General features: G+C 37.2%; 1 protein-coding gene across 2 annotated transcripts in view; it reads left to right on the top strand.

Moving 5' to 3' along the window:
* VGLL4 (vestigial like family member 4) overlaps positions 1-14,764 on the top strand; it is a 103,351-nt gene that overhangs the window by 50,327 nt on the left and 38,260 nt on the right. For both annotated transcript variants that reach the window (XM_081320469.1, XM_081320468.1), the window contains one exon: positions 9,719-9,908. In XM_081320469.1, coding sequence (XP_081176595.1) covers positions 9,719-9,908 — 190 coding nt within the window. The remainder of the gene's footprint in view (positions 1-9,718; positions 9,909-14,764) is intronic.

The raw sequence follows: 14,764 nt of genomic DNA, 5'->3' as shown, positions 1-14,764 counted from the left end.
ATTTATATACCGCCCCTCTCCAAGGACTCAGGGCGGTGTATAGGGCAATTAGAACGCTAACAACACACAAGGTATACAAATTAAAATAAGATTAAATCAATAGCCCTAAGTAATAAATTTATTGATCTTGTGGCCATAGATCTTAAATCCACTTAAACAGCTTGCCCTGGAAGGGATATTAATTGAAATATTTGCTACTGGGCTAGGAAGAAAGAATATTGTAGCATATTTATCTGTGGTTATAAAATGGTAAAGCCAAAGTTAATTTCATTAATATTACATTCATTCATTCATTAAAACTGGAATCCAAGGTGGTTGGCCTTACTAAGTCACCATACTAAGTTACCATACTAAGTCACCAAGCAATGGCCTTGATGCTGTTAAAATACAGGTTCTAACTCGCTGTTAATTTTGCAATCCTTCTCTTGCATAAATTTTCTTTGAAGTAGAAAAGGCAATTATTAAGCTTTAATTACTTTCACTTAATGACAGACAGATCTTTGATGAGTTTAGCTTTTCTGTATCTTTCGTTCAAACACTTTCTTGGAACTACAGAGAAAAACCCAAGGAGGATTCAGGGCTGCTTAGAGTCTGGGAAAGCTGAGGTAATTTGGATTCTATTGATATATAATGCATACTTCAATGAATACGCAGACTTCTTCACCTGTGATATTTTGCTTTCTAACACTATAGGCTTAGAGTGTTTATATTGAGATCAGATTCAAAGACCAAACAGAGAAATCTCATAATCTATATTTGTAACTGTACCAATCTAAGATGTAATATAAAATAATTTAATTATTTATTCAAACAAGTTAGGTAAAATAAATTTCCATAGAATAGCCACCATTAGGTTTTAATACTCTCTTTAATTTATCATGGCCAGCAAGTAAAATTGAAAGATATTGGCCTGCCTTATAGGATGCCCCATGGAGCAGTTGAATAATGATTTTGATGTGCATTTTAATTTAGGCCAGTAGATACATGCATTTTACTAGTTATTCACTGATGGAAAATTATATTCATTGTCTTCCTCTTGTAAAAAAATCAGACACTGTTTCTGTGTAGAATCTAACATTTCTAAGTGCATCAGAATTTCCATTGAGTCACAAAATGTACAAGGTTTGTTATAAACCATGTTGCAGTAAAATCAAAATATATTTTGACATAAATTTACTGTGCAAATTTTTCCCCAAAATCTGTACCTGAAATAATTCTAGTCTAGTGGTTAATGCTTCAGACTAGAAAACAAGTGATCATGAGTTCAAGTCCTGCTTTTAGCCGTGAAAACCAGCTGGGTGACTTTGGATCAGTCACTCACTCTCAGCCCAATCCATCTCATAGAGTTATTGTTTGGGGAAAATAGGAGGAGGAAGGAGTATTAGGTATGTTCACCACTTGAGTTGTATATGAAAAAAATAATAAAGGCAAAGTATTAAATAAGTGAGTAAAGTTGCTTTGAAAACCATTTCAAAATCCAAAGGCAATAGCTTTATTAGGATAAAGTCAGTTTCACATAATAGTTGCAAGCTTTTAAGTTTTGAACTATTATAAAGGATGTGGATTATCTTTATAAACAAATAAGGATGAAGTCACTATATTTCCACTGTAATAAGAAACACATTTCAAAATTACTTTCATGGCTCAAGAAGCCATTACTGAGTTTCTAAGTGTTGATAACTCAGTAATTGTTATAATATTTACTGTCATGGTTCCGATAGATGAAACCGTTTAAAGAAGTTCAAGGCAAGAATTTTTCCTTAAAGAACATTTTATTAGGAAACAAAGTATCGGCACTTACATAGTTGAACCCCAAACTGAGATTCCCTCCCCCCTGATACAGAGTAACAAGTTGCAATTCCCACCCTACACACGCTGTCATAAATCACATTCCCCAATTAACAAAAGCCCTGCGCTTTTCTCACCAGCCTCTCAGCCCGTCAAAAGCTTATCAGACCATGTCCTTGAGTTCCCACACTTCTGCATTGTTATGGCTAGCTAAACCCTCAAGCATTTACCTCAACCCCCCTTCTACATCTGAACTCTAAAAGAATAGAAAAGACTCCTTAGAAGCAAAAGAGAAAATGGCTGCTGATTCTCAGTTGTCAAAGCGACGATATCCATTGTCACATACTATGTTTCCCTGAAAATAAGACCCAGTCTTTTTTTTTGCCTCCAAAAGAAGCAACAGTTCTTATTTTTTTTGGGGGGGGGTGTCTTTTCCACTTACCTCACGGTTGCAGCACCAACACACACACCCGAAGCCGGACCACTTGTTCTGCAGCCAAAGGAGCAGCTTCATTCTGCAACTGTGAATGGAGCTCCGGCCTGCATTTTGCAGTCAGAGACCTTCTGGAAAGGCCTCTGCAGCCGAGAACCGAGCTATGGATTGAATGCCTGGCTGCAATGATAAGCTCCACCCCCGCCCTAGCTTGATTTTTAGGTGTGTGCTTCACCCCAAAACTAGAGCTTATTTTGGGGGGTAGGGCTTATATTAGGCCCACCCCAAAAAATCAAGCTAGGGCTTATTTTCAGCGTAGGTCTTACTTTTGGGAAAATACAGAATGTAATTGTTTAAATTCCAACTAATTCTTATAGAAACTCATGACAGAAAATATGAAATATGAAAACAGAAACCTGAAAAAGGAAGGAGTAGCAAATATTTGGAAAACAATTTTGTATTTATCATATATAAACACCCACAATGTTAACTCCTTTCAATTTAAGCAGTGTTATTCAGTGTTATGCAGAAAAGGAGTAGGAAATGACCAAAGAAATGCAAGGTATATGATAGGAAAAGAAAAGGAAGTTTGGATAAATCTAGTTTAAATCAATACAGTTCACTGTACCATAGTTTTCTATTGTTGCAAACTATTTTTGCTTTAGACATGTCCATACATATGGCAAAAGCAAGAATAGTTGGCAAAACATTGCCTTTTGTTCTTTAAACCTCTCACCTCTTTTCAAGGATGTCACTAATTGCATTCAACCACAACTTTTACTGTCTTCTCCTTCCTCTCAACCTATTTAACTTTTTAGTATCTAAAGACAATCATTTAAAGTAAATGAAAGACATTAGTTTTCCTGTGGTTTAAAATGGGATGCCATAAAGCAAAAGAGATGTAGTTTATTGTACATTCATCTATACTATTGTGTTTGCATCTGAAATTACTTGAAATAGAACGTACAAAGGGTTGCAGCTGAAACAATCAGCTTTGTTTCTTTTGCATGTGTCAAACAGAATACCATGGCCATCTCAGTGAACACTGAATTAAGTAAAAAATAAAGTTTGCTAACATTGTGCAAACACTAGGATTTAAATATTTATCTAGGGCTGTACATAGCATTTGAAAAGCTATCTAAGCACTTGTTATGTATGCACAGACACTTTGCGGGCTATCCCAATGGAACAGTTCTCTGACTATGCATAGGCAGACAACTGGGATAGCCTTGTGACCCTACCAAAGAACGTGTCTGTTCTAACGACTAAACACCTTTCCAATGTTTTGCCCAGCCCTAACATTTTATGTCATGCAGCAAAAATAGAGGACTACAATAAATACTTAATATCTATACTTTAGACTACCAAGTTTTGAAGTTGGTAGCTAATCTCTTCATAGAAGTTTGAGCGAGTGATAATGTTTAGCTTCAGGACCTGATTTTGTCATATTAAACGATCATTATTATTAAATTATGCCATCTAAAAGTAGCCTAACCTGTTTCTAACCCTTCAATAATCTCTACTTCACTTAAACATGGGACTATAACATAGTAATTTTCAGATGGGGCTTGCAGCAAAATTTGGAAACATCATTTGTGTGTCTCCATTTTGAGTTTATTCTGTTCTCACAGTAAGTAGTCAAGTGACAACAGTAAGATGGGCACATTGTTGGAGTATTATATTCCCCACTATACCCCAAGGGCAGAAAGTTTTCCCCTGCACTGAAAAGTCAGGGGCATGTCATGATAAAAGTTTATAAGCTGAACGATTGAGATTAAGGTAGGATAAATTCTAGTAGCACATTTCAAAGTAGATATTTAACAATAGAATTTGTTAACACAAGATGTAATATACACTGAGAGCTTATGCAACAGAAACAAATTCCTTCTGTGTCCAACCACACTTGGCCAATAAAGAATTCTATTCTAATGATAGTCCCAAAATGGAATGGCTTTATAGAAGTATAAGATTATAAATGATTACTAACAAATCGATTAGAATATAGTTCTAATGTATACAGATAGCCTTTTAACAATCACAATTTGGACCAGCAACTTGGTGGCTAAGTGACATAGTCAGTCACCAAGTGGAAAATCATGTGACCATGACGATGCTTATGATTTAATTCAGCTTTCCTGTTTCCCGATCCCACAACCTTCAGAATGCTTATCCCAGTGCTGAAATAATTAGCAAGAAGCAAATTAATGTTTCTATGTTCATTGGAGAGGAAGAGATTACAAGAGAGTAAGCATTACTACGCATGTTGGTGGGCACAACTGCATGTACTGTACATTTGGTGGAAGACCTTCCCATAGACATTTGAAATTTAACAGAATCAGATATCTTATTGATTCATTAGTCTTAACAACCATTTAACTTTGTACTATCACAAAGCCTCAAAAAGAGCTTTATTATGTTCTTTAAGCAGGGAATATTAGAATGTTGGAGAATATTTTTCTCAAATCACCATCAAAATGTGGGCTTGGAGAAGTATAATAGATGTATGTCAATGAAGATTCTCAGTTATCAAGGTAAATTGTCTAAAAGTTGAGTCATGGCAATTGGACTTTTCTTGGTGGTTTGAGACATTTCACTGCTTATCCAAGTAGCTTCTTCAATCTGAACAAGTTGGTTAGGGGAATTTAAGTAGGCAGAGATTCATTGGAATGTACCAACTCCTAAAATTCTTAGGGGTATTCCAGAGTTTCTTCCCCAAAATATGTGCAGTATGTCAGTGAAGATTCTCAGTCATCCAAGCAGAATTGTCTGAAAGTTCAGTCATGGCCACTCATAATACATAATAATAGTTGTACTATGCATGTATAGTACATAACTTATAAAGTTATATAGTATATAACTTTCAGTTCTACCTCCTGCAGTATTTTTTAAACCTAATTATATAATTTCTGGTATGAGAGCTAATCAGAAAGCAGGGAAGTGCTTCAAATAAATTCATCTTATCTTTGAGGATTCTCCTTGCCTACCTGGGCATTTTCTTGTCTGAAGCTTGACAGGACAATATACAAATGAATAAATAACAATGCCCACACGACATTTAATTTTGTCTTTTATCTCGGATAAAAGGTAATAATACGTGGTAAAGTTCCTTCCTTTGCTAATAAAAATGCTAGGACTGCACACAGAAATAAAAAAAAAGGAATGCTTTAAAATGCTTTGTTGTGAGTGAAAGTGCATTTCTGAAAGTATTAAATCAACTACTCTCACTGGAAGACTCAATACAGTGCCCTCAGTGGTTCCTGGAAGTGTTCTGTACATGTAGGTGTACAATTGGAGAATCTGGGAATGCCTTTGACATAGGCCAGGGGTAGGCAACCTTGGCTCTTTTATGACTCATGGACTTCAACTCCCAGAATTCCTTCTGTGTCCAATCACACTTGGCCAATAAAGAATTCTATTCTAATGATAGTCCCAAAATGCAATGGCTTTATAGAAGTATAAGATTATAAATGATTACTAACAAATCTATTAGAATATAGTTCTAATGTATACAGATAGCCTTTTAACAATCACAATTTGGACCAGCAACTTGGTGGCTAAGTGACATAGTCACCAAGTGGAAAATCATGTGACCATGACGATGCTTATGATTTAATTCAGCTTTCCTGTTTCCCGATCCCACATCCTTCGGAATGCTTATCCCAGTGCTGAAATAATTAGCAAGAAGCAAATTAATGTTTCTATGTTCATTGGAGAGGAAGAGATTACAAGAGAGTAAGCATTACTACGCATGTTGGTGGGCACAACTGCTACTACTCTCACTACTCTCACTGGAAGACTCAATACAGTGCCCTCAGTGGTTCCTGGAAGTGTTCTGTACTTGTAGAGAATAATCTGGGAATGCCTTTGACATAGGCCAGGGGTAGGCAACCTTGGCTCTTTTATGACTCATGGACTTCAACTCCCAGAATTCCTGAGCCAGCTTAGCTGGCTGAGGAATTCTGGGAGTTGAAGTCCATGAGTCATAAAAGAGCCAAGGTTGCCTACCCCTGACATAGGCTGTAAAATCTCTGGAAGATGCAACTGCTTTAATGCCTCAAGGAGATACACTTCATTCCTGCCAACATGTTTTGTTGAAAGAATTTTTGTATAGAACAGTACAATACTCTTGCTGCTACATTGATAGCTGCTAGCACTTAACATTATGCAAGTACAGTATTTAACATTTTGCCCTTGAATGAAGTTTGATTTTCTGGTAAGAGGAGATTAAAAACAAATTGAGAGCATTGTAAATGGAAGATAATAGCCTTCTGGATCACCAGTAAAATTTCATGAGTTAGGCACAGTGTTTGCAGAATAAAAACCTCATCTGAAAGCACCTTTTAAATACAGAAAGCAATTATGGCAACATTCAAAGGTTTTCCAACTGCCTTTTTAGAGTATGTTACTACAAATTATGGTTCAAGAAAGGAAAGTATTGATTGATTTAAGGGGGAAAAATACAAATGTAGATGCACTTTAATGTGTGAAAGGGAAAAAGACCTCTCAAGCACTTACAGACTAGCTGTTAAGTATATTCATAAAATCCTGAACAAATAGGTAGATCTGTATTGTCGAATAGATGGAGAAGTTTAACTCTGCTTGTTAGAAATGATTAAATCTAAACTGTGGAGCTTTATATTCTGTGCATTTGTAGCTATACGGTTGCTCTGATGTAATATTAGGATAGACAAACAAAATGTTACATTATCTCTTGTGTTTTGTTTGTATTTCATCACGTTATCTAACATTCCAGATCTTTGGGAGGAAAGTTGATGAGTAGAGCTATAAGCACAGGTATTTGAGAGATAGTCTGTGTCCCTGCCCAGTTGCTTGCCGAAACAAAGAGAAGTATTCTGAGGATAAATACTCTCTGTGTCATAAACAAATCTGGTAGTAAATTTGGAAAACTGGGGTATGGCTCTTTATTTAAAAGCATATATAATCTAGGACTGTTGTTTTTTTCAAGCTTGGCACATTAAGAGGTGTGGATTTGTTCCTAGAATTTCCTTAATTTTAAAATCCAGCTTCTTTATCGCTTCAGACAGTCTACTGCAAATCATTTGGCTTCTTAGCCAATAACATGATGCAAAAATCTTTTTACAAAAGTGCACATATATTCATTCCCAAAACCACCTACCACTTATGTCACTTCAGGCCTCCAGTCACACTCTCAGCCCAACCTGCCTCACGGGTTTGTTTTGTGAGAAAAAGAGGACTAGGAAGATATGTGTTGGATAAGTTTGCCTCCTTGAGTTTGTAAAAATAATAAAGACAGGATATAAATAAATAAAGTAAATAAATATCTTATAGTCATCTCTAACTGTCCATCCATATCATACACTCTGGTCAGTGTTGAACCATCTAGTAAGGTTCCATTCATTGATATGGATGCTATCATATATTGCTCTTATAGCATTCAGCAGCAGGAATACTGTTTTTGAATATCTTAAAGATATTTTGTGAGATTTTGACAGTTTTAAAGGCATTTTAGGACTTGTGGATACCACTTGGCTGTGTTGCAGATATCATCACATATGAGTTGCCGCATAGTCAACTCTTGATATAAATGGTAGAATCCAAGTAAACACATTACACTGTTTTCTACACTATTTTGCCTTCTTTATAGTAACAAGTAGTTGCCTGACAAGCATTTATTAACATTTGGTGTTGGGATGGGATAAAACAGGAAAGTGGGAGAGAAATATCAAAGTTAATAATAACTTGGGTATGAACACAGCAGGATGTTCAGATGGGAAACTTGTTTGCCATGGAGCCCACCATTTTTCTTTTAACTTTTAGGTAGAAAGTGGAAAGTTACTATTTAGTTTTGGTGCCAGAGTCTTGAATAGAAGCCATTACTTGTGGCATGTTTATAGACCACAGTGTATTTGCTAGTTTATATCTTTTTTGCTAAATTGGCAAATGTTTATTTTTACTGGTAAACATAGTGGAGATTAGTTCTGAGTGGTTTCTTTCACAACAAAATTGGGTTTGTTGAGCTTATTAAAACAGGGCTCTTTTTATATGTGAGCTGTGCGTTGAACAGTATATAAAATTGTGGAATTGCTTTTGCTCAGGTATGTGTGCTGCTGGTCCAGTTCTTGGTAATTATATTTTGGACATAATGAAAGAAGAAAAATGGCAGTATTTCATGTTTGAAATAAGGCTGCAGTTTATGGCACTGTCCTTTGCACCAGAATATAGTTTGGTTTTAGCTTATTAGGCTATATGAATTGAACTGGTTATGACACTCATAAATGTTGTAATCCTCCCAGAGTCACCTATGTGTGAATCGGGAAGGAAGGTGAAGTAAAGTGATTTTCTGCTATTTTAAACTAAAAGTATAATAAGGTACTTAATTACCATTCAAAGTTATGATATGCTGAAAAAGTAATTTTATAACTAGTCCTTGCACTTACAACAGCTGGAGCATTCCCACGGACACATGATTGACACTCAGGTTCTTTGCAAATGGTGGGCATTTATGATCAATCAGTATCACGCAGTCACGTAATTGCCCTTTGCACATTTCACAGCTGGCTTCCGACAAGAAAAAATCAAAGAGCCAGCAATGAAATTGTGTCACTGTGATATCTCTCTTAATGACTGCAGCGGAAGTGAAGTTGTAAATCCATCATGGTCATGAGGTTAACACTTAGTGACAGAGTTGCCACTACTAATTGTGATCACTAAATGAGGACCACCTGTAATTGATTGTTTCGATTTTAAATGAATATACTAATTGTATATTATTGCTAAGCACATTGGTTTGTGCTTAAATTGTAAGCCGCCCTGAGTCTTCGGAGAAGGGCGGGATATAAATGGGATTTAAAAAAATCGTAAAATGTATTTATAACTATAATCTCTGCTGTTTCCCCCCCAAATAGGTGTATTTTAGAAACTGAATGTTAGCAAATTACAGGTAGTCTTCAACTTACAAGCACAACTGAGCTCTAAATTTCTGTTGCTAAGCAAGACAGTTGTTAAGTGAGTTTTGCCCCATTTTGTGTTCTTTCTTGCCACAGTTGTTAAGTGAATCACTGCAGTTGATAAGTTAGTAACACAATCGTTAAGTGAATCTGGCTTCTCCATTGACTCTGCTTGTCAGAAGGTCGCAAAAGTGGATCACGTGGACACTGCAACTGTCATAATTTTGCAAGTTGCCAAGAGTCCAAATTTTAATCATGCGACCACGTAAGTCCTAAGTATGATAAATGGTCGTAAGTCATTTTTTTTCAGCGCTGTTATAATTTCAAACAGTCACTAAATGACTGGTTGTAAGTCGAAGGGCTACCTATATAGATTTATAATTATCTTGCTTTAATTAAAAAAAAAGAATAATTAGCATATAACTATTCTTTTAAAAGACTGACAAATCTAAAGCGTTTTAAGAAAAAAAGAAAAGAAACCACCTTAAGGAAGGTGATGATGTCACAGGGGGCCCTCTTTATGTTCCTGTTTTTCGTTCCATCCATTCTATCTTTGCTTTTTCTCTAGGTGAAGCTGCACTACGAGGAGAGCCCAGGATACAGTCTCTCCCCATATCTGCTGCTGCAAGCAACCACAGGACCGGGCCGCCCCCAATCAGCCCTTGCAAAAGGAGGTTCAGCATGGACCAAGGAGATGATGATCTAGACTGTGAAAAGGAACATATACCTAAAATGAGTCGATTGTTCAGTCCTCATCTGTAAGTTTCTAGTTTATCTGTTTCATTTCTGCTACTCTCATTAAATTAGTCAGAAAGCAATGTATTCAAAGCTTGTTCAAATATTACCTTTCCTTTTCTTTTTTTGAAAAGTGGCAGTCCAGCATGAATCACTTTGTTTAGTTGCATGGACCTGAAATATAAGTTGCCTTCCAAAATTGAGGTTGCACATTATGTTGTTCTCAGATAGGTAGGAAACATTCAGCTTCCTTATGTTGGATGATAATGAATGAGTGAGGACACCAACATGTTGACATGAGAATTTAGTTAAGTGTAGCAGGGCTGTAACGTTCTAATTCTTCCATTGCATTATACTTTAAACGTTAGACTGAAGAGTGGCTGTGTTTTTCTGATACAGTCTTATAATTGCTTTTAGTTCAGCCTTATACCCTAGGTTGAAAACCAAAACCTTCAAAATATCTTGCAGGAGGCCTCCTAATTTCATCCTTCAACAAAGCATAAATTCTGTCCACCCTTTCCATCCACAGCATTAATTCTACTTATTCCTGCTGCTAGAAAATGCTTAGCTAGGTTTTAAAATACTACTTCTCTTTGTTCCACATGTGTTAAGTCTTACCACTCTGAGAGAAGAAAGATGTGCGGGTGTGGGTGTATGCACATGCGTATACAGACACAGGCCAAGAAACTTAAAAACAGCTGCTGGGCAAGCTGTACATCAACAGCTGGTTTCATAAAGATAGTTTGCTGCATGCTTCCATTCTTCACATGCCAGCAGCATTTTGTACTGTTTTCTGGAAAAGAAAAAGATTATTTTCCTTCCAGGGCACAGAAATGCGACTGGCCTGAAGAAGAAGCTGAGAGGATTCCTTTAATCCCTTACTAGAGGAAATGATTGGAGTATTTCAGCCAAGCCAACTTGATAACTATGTGCTTTCCTGGCTGCCTCAGCCTGACAAGCACTCTGCATTCCTTACATTCCGCTCAGCTTGGGGATTGTTGTGTTCAGTCATAAGATGTAGACAGAGTATTTCTCCTCAAATAAATCACAGGAGCCTTAGTCAGAAGCCTGCAGACTGCAAGCTTGGAATGCATGACTAATGAAAGCCTCAGTATTTCAAAGAATACAAACTCACAGACAGTGAAAAGTCTCTCCCCCCCCACTTTTCCTATTTTATACGCTATCACTTAATTGCTTAACATTGTTGCTTAATTTGTGGTCCTTAGGAGAAAAGAAAAAGTAATGTTCCTTTCAACTGCCACATGATTTTATATAGGAAAATTTAGATATAGTTGCACTATGGTAGAATTTGATGACTTTGAAATTAATAAAAGTATAAAAATAACATTAAAAGGTTATGCAGAATGTGTCATTTAATACACACACATGGAATTTGATAAGCTAAAATTGCATGGTATCTTTCAAATTTATTTGTGTTGAAGCTATGAAATTGAATTCCACTCAAAGAAATGTGTATGACATTTTCATGAATATTTCATTAATATTCAGATTTTCAAAAAAATCAAGTTGTATAGCAGGCATGTCAAACTTGTGATGTCACGTGACATCACGTGACATATCGCGACTTTTCCCCCATTGCCGGCAATGGGGTGGCCATGGTTTTGGTATGACGCATCCCGCCGGCAGTTTGACATGCCTGTTTTATAGCAATTGCAAAAGTGATTGTAGTATTATTTGTATCTTTTTGTATGGCTTTTGGCAGAGTACTTTTAAACATAGGAAGGAAGGTAAAAAATTAAGAGATCATATCAAATGTACAAAAAAAATATATGTAACAGTATTATGCTTGGCAACACCCTGATACATTTTGGCTTTGATTAATATTGTTATGCTCTTTGTATTGTATTTGTAGGAAATGAAAAAAAGCTATGCTGGCATGATTTAAGAGAATTGCAAATTACAGATGAATTGGAGAGTATTATTTTTGTTTGGGCCCATTATATGAAATTTTACATCGGACAAGTTATTTATTGTTTATTTTCTAATCTCTTTAGAGATGAATATTTTATATTTAATTTATTAAAAATGCTTCAGAGTTCTATTTGCAAAAGTTATTGGAACAAGAAGAGGAAGCTATTTGCTTCTTTGCATATATTACCTGATTTTTTTCTTGAAGGAGAAAAAATAAATAAAGTAAAAGTTGTTCCCCCCCCCCCATAATCTAAGATTGGCTGTATTGAGCAAATTCAGAATCAGGCTATCCTATTGGTAGTCAGGCAACTCTCAAATATGTAGTACGATATTTATCCTTTGATATTAGCTAAATTAATTTATGATGTTAGCTGTTAATGCAAGTTTGTCACCTGAAGTGATAAGAGTAACTGGCAGTTTCTTTGTGACCACTCGCGGAAAATATAAATTATCTAAGATGCTGGCCTCATTTAGGTTCCACATTTTATTTTCAGTGGAAAGAGAATAAATGGGTTTTCCAAATAATGATCACACATTCCTCTGGACTTTAAGTCTTCCCTGATCTGATGTGCCACTAGTATATTGGTTGGATGTTAGTTCCCCAAATTCTTAGCATCTGTGGACATATCTGAAGGGCACCAGGTCAGAGAATATTACTGTAGACCAGGGGTGTCAAACTCAATTTCATTGAGGGCCGCATCAGCTTTGCGGTTGCCCTCAGGGGGCTGGGTGGGTGTGGCCTGGGTGGGCGTGGCCTACTGGGTGGGCATGGCTAGAGTGCGTATGGCCTACTGGGTGGGCGTGGCCAGCTCTACATGGTTCGCATCAAGGGTGCCTATGGGGGCCTGGGCAGGAGTGGGAGAAATCTGAGGGTCTCTGGCAGAAGGAGGGTCTCTGGGCCAGGGCCAAGGCAGTGGGGGCCGTTCCCTCACTGTTTCCAGGATGGCTTCACGGGCCACATGAAACCACTTCGCGGGCCGGATCTGGCCCCCGGGCCTTGTGTTTGACATGTCTGCTGTAGACTTTTCAGTTTATTTCCATTTGTTGTGTAGCCTACTATCCATACTCTCCTTCAAAAAAGCAAGCTGGAAAATTTAAATGATCTTTCTAAAATATCAGGTCTTACAGACTGAAGAGAAATTATTATGTTAATACAAGTAATACTCGAGTTGTGTTAATTCACTTAGCAACAGTACAAAGTTATGACCCCCCCCCCAAAAAAAACCACGACCTGGTCCCAAAGTTACATGTGTTGCAGCAAAATGGCAGTTGTTCACCCTTGCAACTGATTGCAAAGATGGTACAACATGCCCCTTACCTATTCCCCCCCATCCTGCCCTGCAAGGTCCCCACAGGCACTGGGCTCCTCCCCATTCCATCACCAATCGTTCACTTCCTTTCGAAGATCTCTAGAGCTCAAGGTGTTGGGTTAGAAAAGAATAAGCTGGGTCACATGGCAGAAAAGCATCCATCTTATTCTCAGGCACTGGCGAAGCTGTTTTCCTTTTGTTGCTAGATACTATCCTTCCTTCCTCCCACCATTAGCTCCACTTACACTAGTTAAGTTAATGGTGGGGGAGGGAAGGCATGTAGAAATGGCAAACCTCTCCTTCCTACAGGCTTCTTTCCTCTTCACAAAAACACCTTTGCGAAGAGGAGAAGCGTGTGTGTGTGTGCACTTCCTTATGCACGCTTCTTCCATTCGCAAAAGCACTTTTGTGAAAAGGTGAAGTGTATGTGTGTGTGCATGTGCATCCTTAAGCACGCTTCTCCTTTTTTGCCACATTGCCCAGCCTGTTCTTCTTGCACTAGCCCCCCCCCATAATCTTCCCCACCCCTGAGATACCCAATATGCACTTAAGAGCAGGGGTGGCACAGAGGTTAAAATGCTGTACCGCTGGCTAGCTCACTGCTCACTCCAGCAGTTCAATTCTGGACTCCTCAAGGAAGGTTCAAGATTGACCCATCCTTCCATCCTTCCGAGATCAGTGAAATGAGGACACAGATTGTTGGGGGCAATATGCTGACTCTGTAAACCGCTTAGAGAGGGCTGCAAAGCACAGTATATAAGTCTAAGTGCTATTGCTTTGCTATTAACAATCTGTGCATTCAATTAACAAATGCCTTGGGGAGAGCAGGGATGGAGGCTCGTTCACTTAAAGTGATTCATTTAACATCTTCCTGGGTTATGACCGTAATGGGCAGACTCCATTATGCTTGTAATCTGAGGTCTACCTATACTGTATGTTCAAAATACCTGAAAAACCTTATAATACCTACTGATATTATGGTTAATTTAACTTGCTCTCCAGGATCCATAATAAAATTTTGATTTCCTATTACATTTTCCCAACTTTTGTAATATTCTTTTTGGTTGGTAGTTATGCCCTGTGGAAATGTTTATCAAGTGAAAAATGAAGAATCCATACCAACTACCCTATTTAATTGCAGGATGTCTTTGCAGTTTTATACATCTGGTCCAGTTTATTTTAGATTGAAAGTATCTGGATATTGCTGTGCCAGTGGAATGCTAATTATGTGTTGCCCCTTAAAGTTTAAACTGAAGTTTCTGGCCTGACTTATATTGTATGCATTTTTCATTTGTTAGATCATAGGTATTTTCTCCTTTTCATAGTTTAGCTGAAAACAAGGCTCCCTTTATCCTTCAAGGGAGCTCTTAATAGCTGACCTCAGCCTTTTCACAGTAGGCATAATTTCTGCCTTAAAAGTCTTCTGTGCTGAGCTTTATCATTTTTCTTCAGGTTATTTTTGATTAAGAAATAGACAAAAAAAGAACAACAGCAAATGTAATGGTAACTATTACTTCATTTTTGTAGAACTTTTAAATAGGAACTTTTTATTTTATTTTATTTTATTGGATTATATTGTTTGTATGTTTTTATGTATTCATATGAATTTATCTACTTTGACTTCTAAGACTCCAAGT

Source organism: Vipera berus, assembly GCF_964194415.1.
Source record: "Vipera berus genome assembly, chromosome: 2".
NCBI classification, from domain to species: Eukaryota; Metazoa; Chordata; class Lepidosauria; order Squamata; family Viperidae; genus Vipera; species Vipera berus.
Note: the sequence above shows the minus strand (reverse complement) of the source record. Positions and strands in the feature narration are given on the sequence as shown.